General features: G+C 47.4%; 1 protein-coding gene across 1 annotated transcript in view; it reads right to left on the reverse strand.

The window, feature by feature from the left end:
- Nucleotides 1-16728, reverse strand: part of TENM4 (teneurin transmembrane protein 4) — a 355279-nt gene that overhangs the window by 6993 nt on the left and 331558 nt on the right. The window contains exons 24-27 of the mRNA XM_083362529.1: nt 15217-15389; nt 10167-10402; nt 7535-7831; nt 4381-5995 (exon numbers count right to left, since the gene is read on the reverse strand). Of these exons, the coding sequence (XP_083218655.1) occupies nt 4381-5995; nt 7535-7831; nt 10167-10402; nt 15217-15389 (2321 nt within the window). The remainder of the gene's footprint in view (nt 1-4380; nt 5996-7534; nt 7832-10166; nt 10403-15216; nt 15390-16728) is intronic.

Genomic DNA, 16728 nt, shown 5'->3' on the forward strand with positions numbered 1-16728 from the left:
TCTTTCAAAAAGGCAACTGGACTTTCTTGGGGTGGGTTTTTTTCCCCTCTTTGAAAACATTTCACTTCTCATCCAAGAAGCTTCTTCAGTTCTAACTGACTGGTGGGGAATGGAAGGATTTATATTCTTTGCAGTCATCTGGTTGTTAGTACTCCCAGGGTTAGCTGTTCACTCTCCCAAGAGTCGTTGAGATACCTTGGGGGGTTTCTCTGTATCCTCACGAGTCGCCTGAATCAGAGGATAAATGGGTGTGGAACCTGTGCTAACAACCAGATGACCGCAAAGAAAACAATGATAATGATAATGATGATTTTATTTATTTATTTTTATTTTAATTCCATTTATATCCCGCCCTTCTCCAAAGACTCAGGGCGGCTTACAAGCTTAGCAGTAGCCTTCATTCTATGTATATGCCTGCTTATTAGGGCTTTCACACACCCCACAAGCGGCATTATTACAAAGTCAGCTTAATTGCCCCCAACAATCTGGGTCCTCATTTTACCTACCTGGGAAGGATGGAAGGCTGAGTCAACCTTGAGCCTGGTGGGACTCGAACCTGCACTAATTGCAGGCAGCTGGTGTTACTTAAGGAGGCATTAGCCCACTGCTCCACCAAGGCTGATGATAATGACGACAACAACCACAATAATAATAAAGTTGAAAGGGACCTTGGAGGTCATCTAGTCCAACCCCCTGCTCAGGCAGGAAACGCTACACCATTTCAGACAAATGGGTGTCCAGACTCTTCTTAAAAACTTCCAGCGTTGGAGCACTCACCACTTCTGGAGGCAAGGAGTTCCACCGATTTAATTGTTCTAATTGTCAGGAAATTCCTCCTTTGTTCTAGGTCGCTTCTCTCTTTGATCAGTTTGCATCCGTTGCGTCTTCTCCTGACTAGAGGCGCTTTGGAGAATAATATAAATCCTTCCATTTCCCTCCAGTCAGCTAAAACTGAGGAAGCTTCTCAGTTGAGAAGTCAAATATTTCCAGAAGGGAAAAAAACCCCAAGGAATTCCAGTTGCCTTTTGGAAGAAAGCACCATTGGGACAACCGTGACCTGGATGATTTGAGACTTCTCCATAGGCATAAAGTCAAAGGCTGTCTTGACTTAAACGCAACGGTTATGGAAGGAAGGGATGGACAGGAAAGCAGAGGAAGAAGAGGCGAGGGCGCAACTTCAAAAATTGCCACCAGGAAACAACAATATCTACCTATGACAAGTCCTTGGGAAGGACCCGATAGGTGGATAAAAATGCCAAATTCACTCTAAATATCTGGTTGACTATGCACCCACCTATAAAGATGATAAAAATGCTTCAGAGGGGCCACTGGTTTGCAGAGAGTATGAACGCTTGTATCCGATAAAGGACTTTCGGGGTGAGAACGACGTGGCTACTGCTTATTTCAATGAAAAATAAGCTCCGGAAATTACAGAATGGAGTTAGTTGAAGGCTGATCCTCTATCCCAATGCAGGATCGTCCAGTAGAGCAAGAAATTCTCAAACTTTTGAGTGCTTTAAACCGTAGTCACATCCAAGACTACAGCTACACATTCGCACCGGGAGAATCAATCTATTCCTCAAGAGGGACTAGCACCTTATTATCAGAAGCTATTGGTGGAGAGTCAATTCAAAGTCGCAATGATGTGCGAACAATTTCATTGTTTCTGGAATAGTTCTTCCTTCTTTTAAAGTTTAAAAATCTCTCTCTTTTTTTTCTCTTTCTCTTTCTCTTTCTCTTCTCTCTCTCTCTCTCTCTCTCTCTCTCTCTCTCTCTCTCACACACACACACACACACACACACACACACACACACACACACATTCTCTCTCTCTTTCATTTATTTGCTATTCATCTTGCAGTTCATCATCTGGATCTTCAGCCCTGACATTGATCGAAAGCCCTAGGGCAGGGGTAGGCAACCTTGGGAGTTGAAGTCCACGAGTCATAAAAGAGCCAAGGTTGCCTACCCCTGCCCTAGGGTTATGAAAACAGCGTTCCTAAGAACAGGAAACATGCTCATTTGAAGCTGGAACGGCTCAGTATGACTTTTAAGGTGCCCCAACTGAGTTGGGGATGATGAGAAGGTAATGTTACAAATGTCAACAACTCTTGTGAGACTGGACGTGTTTGTGATGCAAATACCTGGCGTGCAAAAATGAGCTCCGAATCGCTCTACGCTCTCTTGTCTGTTTTGGCTCTGTCCCTTCGTATATAACAATCCCCAGATAATTTACTCCCACGTTGCCTCAGGGGCTGCCCCAAAGAAGAGGGAGTCAAGCTATTCTCCAAAGCACCAGAGGGAAGGACAAGAAGCAATGGATGGAAACCAATCAAGGGGAGAAGCAACCTAGAACTGAGGAGAAATTGTCTGACAGTTGGAACAATTAACCAGTGGAACAACCTGCCTCCAGATGTTGTGAGTGCTCCATCGCTGGAAGTTTTTAAGAAGAGGCTGGACAGCCATTTGTCCGAAATGGTATAGGGTTTCCTGCCTGAGCAGGGGGTTGGACTAGATGACCTCCAAGGTCCCTTCCAACTCAGTTAATTCTATTCTGTGGTATTCTAATTCCTCCAACTTCGCTGGAGCTTGATTTCCTTGATCCGTCTCTCTCTCTGCCTGAGCTGGAACCGTTGTGTTTTTTTTTTTTTTTTCCTCCCCACTGCCCTTTAAAATAGCAATTCTCATGGGTGAATTAACATTTCACCGCATTGTTATTATTATTTTTTTTAAAAAAAAGGATTGACGGAAAGGTCAGGATTAGAAAGGATTCAGAAGCTTCTCTCGTGAACGAGCCTCTTTCATGCAGTTTATTTAGAGGCTGTTGAGGATCTGGGTGCCAGCTGAGGCCCACAGTAACTCTGTACGACTGTCAAAAAATTAGAAGGACATTAATAGCCCTTTAATCCACAGAACCTTTTAGAGTCGAAGCAAAAAAAAATTATGGCGCTGCTTGGATGGTTGCTTTAAAATTAAGAGTTATTTGTTAAATCTGAGTATTTATTTGTTCTTTACAACCAAGCAGGGTTTGTGCTCAATTCAATATCTGAGGCAAAAGGAGAGCAGAGAACTTCCTGAAGCCTTTAGTTATTTAGGAGCGCTTTATCTCGTCTTTATTATTTTTTTTATCAGTAACCCAAGCCAGCGATCATAATTCTTCCACCTATTTTTCCCCACAACAACCCTGCGAGGGAGGTTGGGCTGCGAGAAAGTGTCAAAAAGTCACTTCCAACCTGCTTTCAGGCCTAAGGTGAGACTTGAACTCACCCCTCTCCTGGTGACTGGCCAATGTCACCCAGACGGCCTTCATGGCTAGGGCAGAACTAGAACTCACTGTCTCCTGGTGATTGGACCAAAATCATCCAGCTACTCAAGTCAGCTTTCATGCCTTAGACAGGACTAGAACTCACCGTCTCCTGGGGATTGGCCCCAAATCACATAGTCAGCTTTCTTGCCTAAAGCAGGACTAGAACTCACCGTCTCCTGGGGATTGGCCCCAAATCACAGTCAGCTTTCTTGGCTAAAGCAGGACTAGAACTCACCGTCTCCTGGGGATTGGGCCCAAATCACAGTCAGCTTTCTTGGCTAAAGCAGGACTAGAACTCACCGTCTCCTGGGATTGGCCCCAAATCACATAGTCAGCTTTCTTGCCTAAAGCAGGACTAGAACTCACCGTCTCCTGGGGATTGGCCCCAAATCACAGTCAGCTTTCTTGGCTAAAGCAGGACTAGAACTCACCGTCTCCTGGGGATTGGGCCCAAATCACAGTCAGCTTTCTTGGCTAAAGCAGGACTAGAACTCACCGTCTCCTGGGGATTGGCCCCAAATCACAGTCAGCTTTCTTGGCTAAAGCAGGACTAGAACTCACCGTCTCCTGGGGATTGGCCCCAAATCACAGTCAGCTTTCTTGGCTAAAGCAGGAGCCCAAATCACAGTCAGCTTTCTTGGCTAAAGCAGGACTAGAACTCACCGTCTCCTGGGGATTGGCCGCAAATCACAGTCAGCTTTCTTGGCTAAAGCAGGACTAGAACTCACCGTCTCCTGGGGATTGGCCCAAGTTTCCCAATTGGCTTTCATGTCTAAGGCGTGACTGGAACTCACCATCTCCTGACTCTTAGCCCAAAGCCACCAGTTGGCCTTCACACCTAAGGTGGGACTAGAACTCACCTTTCCCTGGTTTCTGGGCCAGCACCTTAACCGCTACCCCATACTGGCTCTTTTAAATGGAAGACGCTGCACCTAGAAACTTGCGTGCTTTTTGCCAGTAAGCAGAGGTGTCCATTCTGCGGAGGAGGTCCCAAGCTTCATGGCCAAACTCCATGCAAAAGTTCCCATTCTGCCCTGGGCAGTTAACTAACCAGCTAAGCAGGAATTTTTTACCTGTCATGTAGCACTTTATATCCTGGGCGTTGCTCATCGGGTTGTTGTTTTTGAACATGTAGAGATTGAACGGCATGATGTTGCTGTGGCTGAGACGCTTCCAAATGCCATGGTTCGGACTGGTCCACCGGCCGGCGAGGACGTCGTAGTCTCTCTTCCCCAGATGGATGAGTTTGGTGAGGGGATCGTACAGACCCCCATGGTAACCAACGATAATTTGGAAGTTCGGGTTGGTATCCATGTAGATCTCTCCGTACGCTGTGTAGAGGATCTGCTTGATCATGAGGCCCGTCCCGCTGAAGACCGCCAAGGGCGTCCCGATGTTGTCACAAGCAATGTAGAATTCATCTCCGCTGCTGACCTCCATGGCAAAGAGGTGACCCTGAAGGTCGTAATAGAGAGAGGTGATCTCAGAACTGGAATGGTTGTACAGGTGGGTGACCTTGGTGGGGTTGGTGAGGTCCGCGTAGAAGAACTGCAGATGGTGACCGTGGGTGGTTTTGCTGGAGACTCTTCTTCCCAGCCCGTCGTAGCGATACTTCACGCTCCATTTGCTGGCTTTGTTGTAGGCCTTGATGAGAAGTCCCGCGGAGTTGTACTCAAAAATGTCGTTCCCCCTTTGCCTCAAGAAGCCGTCTTCGTCCATCTTATACTGCACGTCGCCCAGTCTCGTAATCCTGTCCCGGAGGTCGTACCTCAGTGGCGTAAGACGGGCGCTGTTACCAGGACTCAACAAATGGAGATTCCCGTTGAGGTCGTAACTGTATCTCCAGAGGGGCTTCTCGTTGATGGACACCGTCTGCAACTGGCCATCGGCATCATATTCATACGAATACCTGGTGGTATTTGCGTAAGGACCGACCTTCAGTTCCTTTTTCACCACTCTCCCCATGTTGTCGTACTGTACGGTCATCCAGTACATGAGGGACCTGAATATTTCATACTGAACTTCTTTCATCCTACCGTAGGCATCAAAATGTTTAGTGTGGGTCATGACTGCCGTGGTGATGATCTGGTTGATGTCGTAGTAGATCACCCCGAATTTGCCAAATTGCTCAGTTTTGCCCGACACGTCGTCGTAACGGTAGAGGTCAATAGGCAAGGGGGTTTCATTGATCACGGCTTGCATGCTGGTCACCCGAAAGCTGTTGTCATAGTTGTAATCAAAACGGGCGTTCACCATGCCTTCTTCCGTGAAACGGAAAATCTGGCGGTCAATGAGCGGTCCGATCTGGCGGTATCTGATCGTGCAGGTGAAGCCTTCATTTTGTAAGTTGATGGTCTTCAACATGCCCGCTGTTTCATCGTAGGTGAAGCTGATTTTGGTGGTATCATAAAGCATCTCGGCCAGTTTGGACAGCTTGCCGTACTTATAGATGACCCGTCTCCCGGTCCCCAAGTAGTAAGTGTGAAGGAGTTGCCATTCCTCGTTGAAGTCTTCTACCACTGTAGCATTGCCCTCCGGGGGCCTGTAGATATTCCTGTAGTAGCCAATTGATCGAAGTGTCTCCAGTGTCTGCCGAGCTACGTTGGGCATCGTTACTGATGACAAGCGATCGTTCTTATCGAACTCAAAAATGTACTGCCGCTGACTGTGAAGAAGCAGGACCATGGACTGTAATCAGAAGAGGAAAAAAGAAGTTATATCAAGGACATTTTGTCGACATCATTATTACGGCTATGTTTTGTAGTGGGATACAGAAAGTGGATTGTTTCTGCCGTGACCAACATTGTCCAAAGTTACTTAAAACTTCTTCAGGTTGAAAAGATGCCAGAGGGAACAAGAAGTTTCAAGCAACTCAAGAGGTGATCTGTGGATGTAGCAGAGGCGAGGCTGATGAGCCAAGTTACGAAGTTATAGTAAATAGTGTTGGTGCGAACTAGAGTTTGCTAGGGATTCTTTTTTTTTCTTATCTCCTGTCCTTAATTTTTTTCCCCGTGTTCTGCATTAAGTTGCTTTTCTTGAAAAGGAATAGCGGGATGAATATGTACCCAGGTAACATGGAAAAACGATTTGGAGATTATTTTTTAATAATCTTCTGGGAGATATAAAGGGAGGAAAATAAGAGAATACTAGACATCATGTGCCTGTTCGGTTTCAGAGATATATTTCCTTACCTAAACAGAGAAACAGAATGATGAAGGAGTAGCAAAAAAGCAATGGGAGCAGGAAAGACTTCTGATTTCCTGCTGGCTTCCCATTGAGTTTCCTTGTGGGAATCTGACAGGGAGTCTCAGTAAATTTCCTTCCTTCCTTCCTTCCTTCCTTCCTTCCTTCCTTCCTTTCTTCCTTCCTTCCTTCCTTCCTTCCTTCCTTCCTTCCTTCCTTCCTTCCTTCCTCCCTCCCTCCCTCCCTCCCTCCCTCCCTCCCTTTTCCAGCAGGCAGGTAAGTGGCTGCTACTGAATGTGGGGGAGAGCAAGGGATTACTAGACTGGCTAGGAAACTGTCACAGAATGTTGAAAATAGAACTTCATGTCCGTCACTGCAGCAGTAGCAGGCCAGCAGTACTGAAACAGCCACAACTTCCTCAAATTTCATTCCCTTGGGAGGCACAGGATTTTGACCACATTCTGTAAATCAGCCCATTTGAGGGACCTTGGTTCAAAAATGGTTGTGTTATGGTGCATTGCTTTTCCCAGTGAAAGGTCACGACCATTTTAGTACGGGTAGTCCTCGACTTACAGCCACAGCTGAGCCCCAAACTTCCAATGCTAAGCAGGACAGCTGTTGGGTGTGTTTTGCCTCACTTTACAATCTTTCTTGCCACAGTTGTTAAGTGAATCACGGTAGTGGTTAAGTTAGTAACACAATTAAGTGACTCTTGGCTTCCCCCATTGACTTTGCTTGTCAGAAGGTTGCAAAAAAGGGGATCACGTGACCCCGGGACACCGTGACCGTCATAAATATGAGCCAGTAGCCAAAGCCTCCAAATTTTGATCACGTGACGGTGGAGATGCGGCAACAGTCATGTGAAAAACGGGCAGAAGTCGTTTCTTTTCAGTGCGGTTGTAACTTTGAACGGTCACTAAGTGAATGGTTGTAAGTCAAGGACTGCCTGTAGTATATAAATATAATTCAAAGAGGCAGATTGGGTGATTCATAAAACTTCAGTTGGTTAAAACTTTACAGACACCTCTTCCCTATGGCACTCACCTTCTCTAAATATGTGTAGGTCCAAGATTTGCCGTCAGCAAACATTCTGGACGTGATTCTGCCCGCTTGGTCGTATTCCATTCTTTCGGACATAGTACCCCTTTGGATCCCGGCTATATGTCCTCCAGAGGAATAGGTGACGTTCACCCCGTTCAGACGACTGCTGGGGGACCAGAGCGTGGGCCGGCCCGCCTGGTCGTAGAGAATGCGCAGCGTGAATTTGCGATGGTCGTCGTAAATCTTCTCGGTACGTGTCACCCGGTCGAAGTCAAGGGACAACAAATTTCGGTTGTGAACCTGCAAGGATGAGGACAATTACCAAAAGCCTTAGTAAGATTCATCGTTAATTACCATTCGGAACAATCTCTTTTGCTTCCCTCTCCTGGGCAAGTGGCAAATAGGATTTTTGCCCAGTTGCAAAAAACTCTCACGAGATGCAAGCAAGAAAGGCAGGAAGGAGTGCCTTGAAAAATCCATACGCTGGCATTCAGCTAAGTATTTTAAACTGTTAATAATATCTTGGTTCTTTATGTATAAAGGCATTTGCACTATATATTTGGTGTATAGGGCACTGCACACCAAAACAACTAGACACAAGGACAGTTTCCCCCACGCCGTCACTCTGCTAAACAACTCATTTCTGCAACATTGCCAAAGTACATTGTTGTTGTTAGTTGCGAAGTCGTGTCCGACCCATCGCGACCCCATGGACAACGTTCCTCCAGGCCTTCCTGTCCTCTACCATCTTCTGGAGTCCATTTAAGCTCACGCCTCCTGCTTCAGGGACTCCATCCAGCCACCTCCTTCTCTGTCGTCCCCTTCTTCTCTTGCCCTCAATCTTTCCCAGCATTAGGCTCTTCTCCAGTGAGTCCTTCCTTCTCATTAGGTGGCCAAAGTATTTGAGTTTTAGCTTCAGGGCCAAAGTACTTAGTAAGGCTTTATTGCTATTATTCTCCTCATCTTTCCTATTACCTATCTCCTTATCTTCTTATGACTTGGTTGCTTGTATCTTACAATTTAACATTGTTTTATTTAGCATCCTCGTATGATTTATGTTGTTTGCTTAGCTAGTTGTCCTATGACGATCATTAAGTGTTGCACCCTGTGATTTATGATGAATGCGTTGTCTCTTATGATTTATGATGAATGTATTTTTATGTTGATTGGGATCGCGATTGCTCACTTATTGCTTGTATACGTACACTGAGAGCTTTTGCACCAGAGATAAATTCCTCGTGTACCCAACCAAAGTTGGCCAATAAATAATTCTGTTCTATTCTGTTCTGTTCTATAACTGGGGCAAGCCACAAAAAAAGGCAGAAAAAGTCAAGATGGTGGCTGTGATATATGCTGAAAGCCACGCCCCTTTTCAATATGCATGCAAAAATGAGACAGTGGCTATAAGCATTTTTTGATATTTGATAGGGGCAGCACCAACAATATTGGGAAGTGATAAGTTATTGCTTTACACCACGGTGGTGAGGCCACATTTGGCTGGGATAGGGGTAGGCAACCTTGGCTCTTTTATGACTCGTGGACTTCAACTCCCAGAATTCCTGAGCCAGCTGGCTCAGGAATTCTGGGAGTTGAAGTCCACGAGTCATAAAAGAGCCAAGGTTGCCTACCCGTGGGCTGGGAGAACGATGGATTCAGAGTACAGTTAATCCTCGTTTAATGATCGTTTGAAGTTACAACGGCATTGAAACAAGTGACTTATGACCGTTTTTCACAGATACAACTGTGTCAGCATCCTCCTGGTCACAGGATCACAATTCAGACACTTGGCAACCGACTCACGTTCCTGACGGTTGCGGTGTCCTGTGTTGATCCCCTTTTGCGACCTTCGGACAAGGAAAGTCAATGGGGAAAGCCAGATTCGCTTAACAACCACGTTACTAACTTAACAGCCGAAGTGATTCACTTAGCAACTGTAGCAAGGAAGGTCATAAAAATGGGGCAAAATTCACTTAACAGCTGTGAGCAACGGAAACTTTGGGCTTAACTGTGATCGTTAATTCGAGGACAATCTGTATGTTGTTCTTTCATCCCTGCTAACCTACCACGAAAGGTCACAACCCTTCACTCAGTCTAGTTCCAGGTCACCCTGGCTGTAATTTTTAAACGTTGCCCCTTCTTGTTGCAAAGGAAGACCCACTGCAAAACTCAACCCATCTCGCGTGTTCCTTCCGACTGATGTGACAACACTGGGAAGTGTTTTAACCTAGGGATCCCCAACCTGTGGGCCACAGCCCACTACTGGGCCGTGGCCTGTTGGCCATCGGGCCGTTCGAGTGGCTGGCCGGTGTGTCTGTGTCTGTGCTCACTCGCGCAAGCGTCACTGCAAACATCACAGGTGTTTGTAGCCCCTCTGGCGTGAGTGTCGCAAACTCTCATCCCCCACTCGCGCGAGTGTCATCACGAGCGTCGCGGGCATTCACGGCCCCAGGTGTTTGTGGGTGCGTACATGTACGTGCATGAGTTTATCCCTCCTGTAAAACCATTCCTTTTTTTCCCCCTCCTCCTCCCGCTCCAAAAAGGTTGGGGAACTCTGCTTTAACCCTTTCCTCTCCGGTGAGAAGAAGAACCAACAATTTCAGGTCCATCCGTGCTCACCGGGAACGGGCCCACTCACCCTCAGCCTGCGTCCAAACACGGTGATCTGGCCTCTGGATTGCTCTTTCCGTTGTCTCCACTCGACCAGGTTGAGACCGTTGTCGATGGGTAGGGTCACGTTCCTCTTCCCCACGGTGGGGTTCACGGTGCCCGCCAGGAGATGGGGCTCAGTCTGAAGAGCCACCTCCATGCCGTTAGCCAGGATCAGGCGGAGAGAGCCATCTGCCCCGATGTAATAGCTGTTGCGCACTTGATCTATACGAGAGAAAGAGAGAGAGAGAGAAAAAAAAAACCCAACAACTTGACAGGCAGCCAACCCTCCGCAGCTCCCCTTGCAGGTAATCCTCGACACACGGCCATAACTCCCATAGATTGGGCTCACAACTTGGGTGTCCTCCTGGACTCACAGCTCAGTTTGGAAGACCATGTAGGAGCTGTGACCAGGGGGGCCTTTGCCCAGGTTCGCCTGGTGTGCCAGTTGCGACCCTATCTGGACCGGAATGCCCTGTGTACAGTCACTCATGCGCTTGTAACCTCTCGTACAGACTACTGCAATGCTCTGTACATGGGGCTGCCCTTGAGGACCACTCGGAGGCTTCAGCTGGTGCAGAATGCAGCCGCGCGAGTTGTGATGGGGGTCTCCCGTTACTCCCATGTAACACCTCTTCTCCACGAGCTGCGTTGGCTTACAGTTGCCCTCCGGGTGAGATTCAAGGTGCTGGTGATGACCTATAAAGCCCTAAATGGCATGGGTCCGGACTACCTATGGGAGCACCTGCTGCTGGCATCATCTTCCCATCGTCCAGTGCGCTCCCACAGAGAGGGCTTCCTCAGGGTGCCGTCGGTCAGAGAGTGTCGGCTGGCGGCTCCCAGGGGGAGAGCATTCTCTGTGGGTGCGCCAGACCTTTGGAATCAATTACCAGTTGAGCTCCGGATGGCTCCCGACCTTCGCTCTTTCCGCCGTGATCTGAAAACCTACTTATTTGAACAGGCCGGCCTGGTTTAAGGGTTTGGGGTATTTTTAACTATGTATTGTTAGGGCTAAATTAATTCAATCTTACTTTTAACTTTTGTATGTAGTACTTTTATTGCCCTGCACACCGCCCTGAGTCCTTCGGGAGAAGGGCGGTATAGAAATTCAATTAAATAAATAAATAAAATAAATAACTCAGCCCCAAATATATGTTGCTAAGTGAGAAATTTGTTAAATGTGAGCTTTGCCTCCCTTTGCGATTTTTCTGGCCACATTACCGCAGTTGCTAAATGAGTTGTTAAGTTGTTAAGTAAATCTGGCTATCCCTCATTGACTCGGCTTGCCGGAAGGTCACAAAAGGGGATCTCCCACAACCCACGAGACACCTGTGACCATCATAAATATGAAGCAGCTGTCAAGCATCCAAATGTGAATCACATGACCCTGGGGATGCTGCAACGGTCATAGAAGTGAAAATTGGTCATAAGGCACTTTTTTTTCCCCCTGGGTGCCGTTGTAACTTTGGTCGCTAAATGAACGGTTGCAAGTCGAGGGCTATCTGCAGTTTTGCAAATGAGACATAAAACAGAGCAGGTTAGAGAATTTGAGTGCCTGAATTATCAGGGTGGTTAACCAGTTCAACAGGATTGGTGGCTTTCAAATCTTACGTTAATGAAAACATTTATTCTGATTTTTGCCCCCCCCCAAGTAGCTTCCTTTAATGAGTTGCGCACCCATCCATTAAATTTCACACAAATTTTCCCTTCGTAAAAATGGCACACCCCCGAGATCCACAAAGTCTCGTAGTCCATTGCAGGTAGTCCCCGACTTTACGACCACAAGGCAGTCCAAAATGTCTGTGGCTGAGCGAGACAGCTGTTAAGTGAGCCTTGGCCCATTTTACGACCTTACTCGCCACAAGGTACCCGGTACCTTAACCGGGTACCGCCGGTTAAGGAATGCCGGCGGGTTATTCCCAGGGGAAGGGCGTTCTCTGTGGGCGCGCCGGCCCTATGGAACCAACTTCCCACGGAACTCAGGACTGCCCCCGACCTTCGCTCATTTCGCCGGGACTTGAAAACCTGGTTCTTCAAGCTGTTTGGCCCAGACTGAGGGGTTTTAATTTAATTTAATTTAATTGGGTTTTAGTTTAACTTCAGGGACTGTAATTTAATTAATAGTTTTAACTGATTTTAATTTTGTATGCTATGTATTTTAATTTCCCTGTAAACCGCCCTGAGTCCTACGGGAATAGGGCGGTATATAAATTTAAATAATAAATAAATAAATAAATAAATAAATAAGTAAGTAAGTAGGTTGTTAAGGGAATGGCTGCAGCGTTTGTAGTTAGTGACACAATTGTGAAGTGAATCTGGCTTACCCTCACTGACTTCGTTTGTCAGAAGGTCGCCAAAGGGAATTGCGTAAATCTGGGATGCTGCAACTGTCATAAGTACATGCCAGTTGCCAAGCCTCTGGATTTTGATCACGTGACCATGAGGATGCAGCAATGGACAAAAAAAAAACGGTCATAAGTCACTTTTTTCAGTGTCATAACTTCGGTCAATAAACAAGGTGTGGTAAGTTGAGGACTACCTGTATCCACTGGCTGAGTGATCACCTATCCTGTCCTGGAGCTGGCCCTGATCACTAAATATGGTTCCCAGAATCAGCTCGGAGCAACTGAATATTCAGATGCTCGGGAGACAATTATTACAAACTTTTACTCAGCTCTGATCGTTTAAATCTCGCCCTAGTCAATTAATTCCCCAAAGAGTTCTGAAAGTGCTTTCTGTTGCTTAATTAGACTCCTGAGGTGGAGCTGAATTTCCCTTCCAGCATTAATCTGGCATTTTAATTTTTCTAAAATGGTTGAAATCAGTTAGAGATGGTCTTTTATTATTTGGGTACAGAAGATACTCTTCCGGCTAATACCCTTACGTCCTACACACCTGGCAGGTGCTAAGTTAGGATAGACCAGGGGTAGGCAACCTTGGCTCTTTTATGACTCGTGGACTTCAACTCCCACAATTCCTGAGCCAGCATTGGGGGAAACTATGGCCCCTTCATGACTTGTGGACTTCAACTCCCAGAATTCCTCAGCCAGCATGGGGGAAACTATGGCCCCTTCATGACTTGTGGACTTCAACTCCCAGAATTCCTGAGCCAGCATGGGGAAAACTTTGGCCCCTTCATGACTTGCGGGCTTCAACTCCCAGAATTCCTGAGCCAGCATGGCTCAGCTTGGAAACCACTCCCTTTCCCCTCAGCATGGCGGGTTCACGAATTCTGGGAGTTGAAGTCCAGGAGTCATAAAAGAGCCAAGGTTGCCTACCCATGGAATAGACCAATTTATATACATATCAGTTCTTGCATATTGCCGTTATGGTCATTTTCCTTATTCTTCCATCCTTTACCTGGTGATTGGCACAAAATCACCCAGTTGGCTTTCATATGTAAGGTAGGACTAGAACTCATTCTCTCCTGCTAACTGGCCCAAAGTCACCCAGCCGGCTTTCACGCCTAAGGCGGAACTAGAACTCTCAGTCTCCTGATGATTGGCCCAAAGTCTCCCAGCTGGTCTTCATGCCTAAGGCGGGACTATTTATTGATTTTATTTATTTTATTTAATTTAATTTTTATACCGCCCTTCTCCCGAAGCACTCAGGGTGGTGTACAGGGCAATACAATAAAATACAATATATAAAAATTAAAAGAAATATTAAATACAACAGCCCAATTCAATAAATTAATACAAAGCGTTAAAATACCCCTAAACCCATCAGACCAGGCCGGCTTGTTCAAATAAATATGTTTTTAGGTCACGTCGGAAGGAGCGAAGGTCGGGAGCCGTCCGGAGCTCCACCGGTAAACAGTTCCCAAGGTCTGGCGCGCCCACAGAGAAGGCCCTCCCCCTGGGGGCCGCCAGTCGACACTCTTTGACCGACAGCACCCTAAGGAGGCCCTCTCTGTGGGAGCGCACTGGACGGAGGGAAGTTGATGCCGGCAGCAGGTGCTTCCGTAAGTAACCCGGACCCAAGCCATTTAGGGCTTTATAGGTCATAACCAGCACCTTGAATCTCACCCGGAGGACAACCGGAAGCCAATGCAGCTCACGAAGTAGAGGTGGTACATGAGAGTATCGGGAAGCCCCCACCATCACTCGCGCGGCTGCATTCTGCACCAGCTGGAGCCTCCGAGTAGTCCTCAAGGGCAGCCCCATGTAGAGAGCATTGCAGTAGTCCAAACGGGAGGTCACGAGTGCATGAGTGACTGTGCGCAAGGCATCCCGGTCTAGATAGGGCCGGAACTGACGCACCAGGCGAACCTGGGCGAAGGCCCCCCTAGTCACAGCTCCTATATGATCATCCAAGGAGAGCTGTGAATCTAGGAGGACCCCCAAGTTGCGAGCCCTATCTACGGGGGGTAATATCTCACCCCCCATAATTAACGATGGAATATTCTGAATTTCCCGGGATGCCGGCACACACAGCCACTCAGTCTTGTCAGGGTTGAGCCAAAGCCTGTTCCTCCCCATCCAGACCCGGACCGCCTCCAGGCAACGGGACATCACGGAGAGGGCATCACTGGGGTGGTTTGGGGTAGAAATAAAAAGCTTTCATGGTTAAGATGGGACTAGAATATGTCTCCTGTTGATTGGCCCAAACTCCTTACCTTTCAGAATGTTCAAACAATGATTAGAGTGAACAAACCCAGAAATAATGTTCAACATTAGGATCTTCTACTTAGACCTTCTGTTCAAGAGAGGCTTTACCCGGCTTTTCCCTAAGTCTGGGGTCCCCAGTCCCCAGGACACCAGCTGTTTGGAACTGGGCCGTGGCAGTGGCGGGCGAGCACGTGCCACAGGCACATCCCCGCTTGCATGAGCAGCGCACGTGCGCTCCATTTGCGCAAGCAGCAGGTGCGCGACACTGGCCACTTGTGCAAAGGGAGCTGCACGCACACCAGCTTGCCGGTCGCTCGTGGGAAGCCGTCCCCTCTCCCCTGCCGTTCTGCAAATGTCCTGCCCTGGTTCAATTAAGAAAAACTTAAAAGGTTTTTTTAGGAGGAAGCTGTCAAACTATGTCGGGCTTACCTTGCAGGAGGGTGTAGTAGGCACCTGAGGCTGAAAGGTTGGTGGTGATGGTTACATCATCCTTGCTGGACGTCTCAATCTGGACGTGGACAGAGCTATCCGTATCGCTCCGGAAAGTGGTGACTTGACCAGTTGGGAAAGTGATGTTAGTGAGGTGTCCAAAGCTGTCATATCTGCAAAAAGAAAAGAGTTGCACGGACACAAATGAAAGAGTGAGAAAGGAAAGTGGGGAAACAGAGGGAAATCTCTACCTAGGCCAAAGCACCAGGTCTTCGGTCGAGGCAGCAGGACAAGCTCGGCATTTAAAAATGGGTTCGCTCTGGTTATGAACTATTTTGACATTTCTAGCCTGTAGGTCTCGCTCTGTGTGTGTGTGTGGGGGGGGAACTTGTGCAATTCGGGGGTGACATTTCACCCATGCTGTGTGCCTGTGGCTTCACTCGGAGGAGAAGGTTGCACAGAGAGAGTGATGAACATTCCTCTTAATTTGTTCTTTTTAACGAGATGCAGACGAGGTGTACAATATTGCCGCTCAAACAGAAACTTCTCTACAATGAGCCTTGGTGGAGCAGTGGGCTAATGCCTCCGTAAGTAACACCAGCTGCCTGCAATTAGTGCAGGTTCGAGTCCCACCAGGCTCAAGGTTGACTCAGCCTTCCATCCTTCCCAGGTAGGTAAAATGAGGACCCAGATTGTTGGGGGCAATAAGCTGACTTTGTAATAATGCCGCTTGGTGTGTGTGTGAAAGCCCTAATAAGCAGGCATATACATAGAATGAAGGCTACTGCTAAGCTTGTAAGCCGCCCTGAGTCTTCGGAGAAGGGTGGGATATAAATGGAATTTAAATTTTTTTTTTGAAAAGGCAGCATAGAAAATTGAAAAGGCAGCACAGGAGGAAATCCTATGTGTGGGTGAACTGTAGACAGTTCCTCTTGATCACCCAGGAAATAAGCCAAACTTTCCTTCCCTTCCCTTCCCTTCCCTTCCCTTCCCTCCCCTTCCCTTCCCTTCCCTTCCCCCTTCTCTTTCCTTTCCCTTCAAGTCTAGGAAGCTGAAGTCCACACATCTTTAAGTTGCTAAGGTTGGATAATACGGCTCTAAAGTTCCAGATCTTCCTACCTGGGAAGATCATTCTAGACAATTGCTTTTCTGAACACTCTCGTGGAATACAGTTCCACAAAAAATGATGACAGCCACAACATTAGATAAAAGGTAAAGGTTCCCCCGCACATGCGTGCTAGTCGTTTCTGACTCTAGGGGCCGGTGCTCATCTCCGTTTCAAAGCCGAAGAGCCAGCGCTTGTCCGAGGACGTCTCCGTGGTCGTGTGGCCGGCATGACTAGACACCAAAGGCGCACGGAATGCTGTTACCTTCCCACCGGAGTGGTCCCTATTTTTCTACTTGCATTTTTACGTGCTTTCGAACTGCTAGGTTGGCAGAAGCTGGGACGAGTAACAGGCGCTCACTCTGCTACGCGGCACTCGGGATTCGACCCACCAAACTGCCGACCTT

The sequence above is a fragment of the Vipera ursinii genome, assembly GCF_947247035.1.
Source record: "Vipera ursinii genome assembly, chromosome: 4".
NCBI lineage: Eukaryota > Metazoa > Chordata > Lepidosauria > Squamata > Viperidae > Vipera > Vipera ursinii.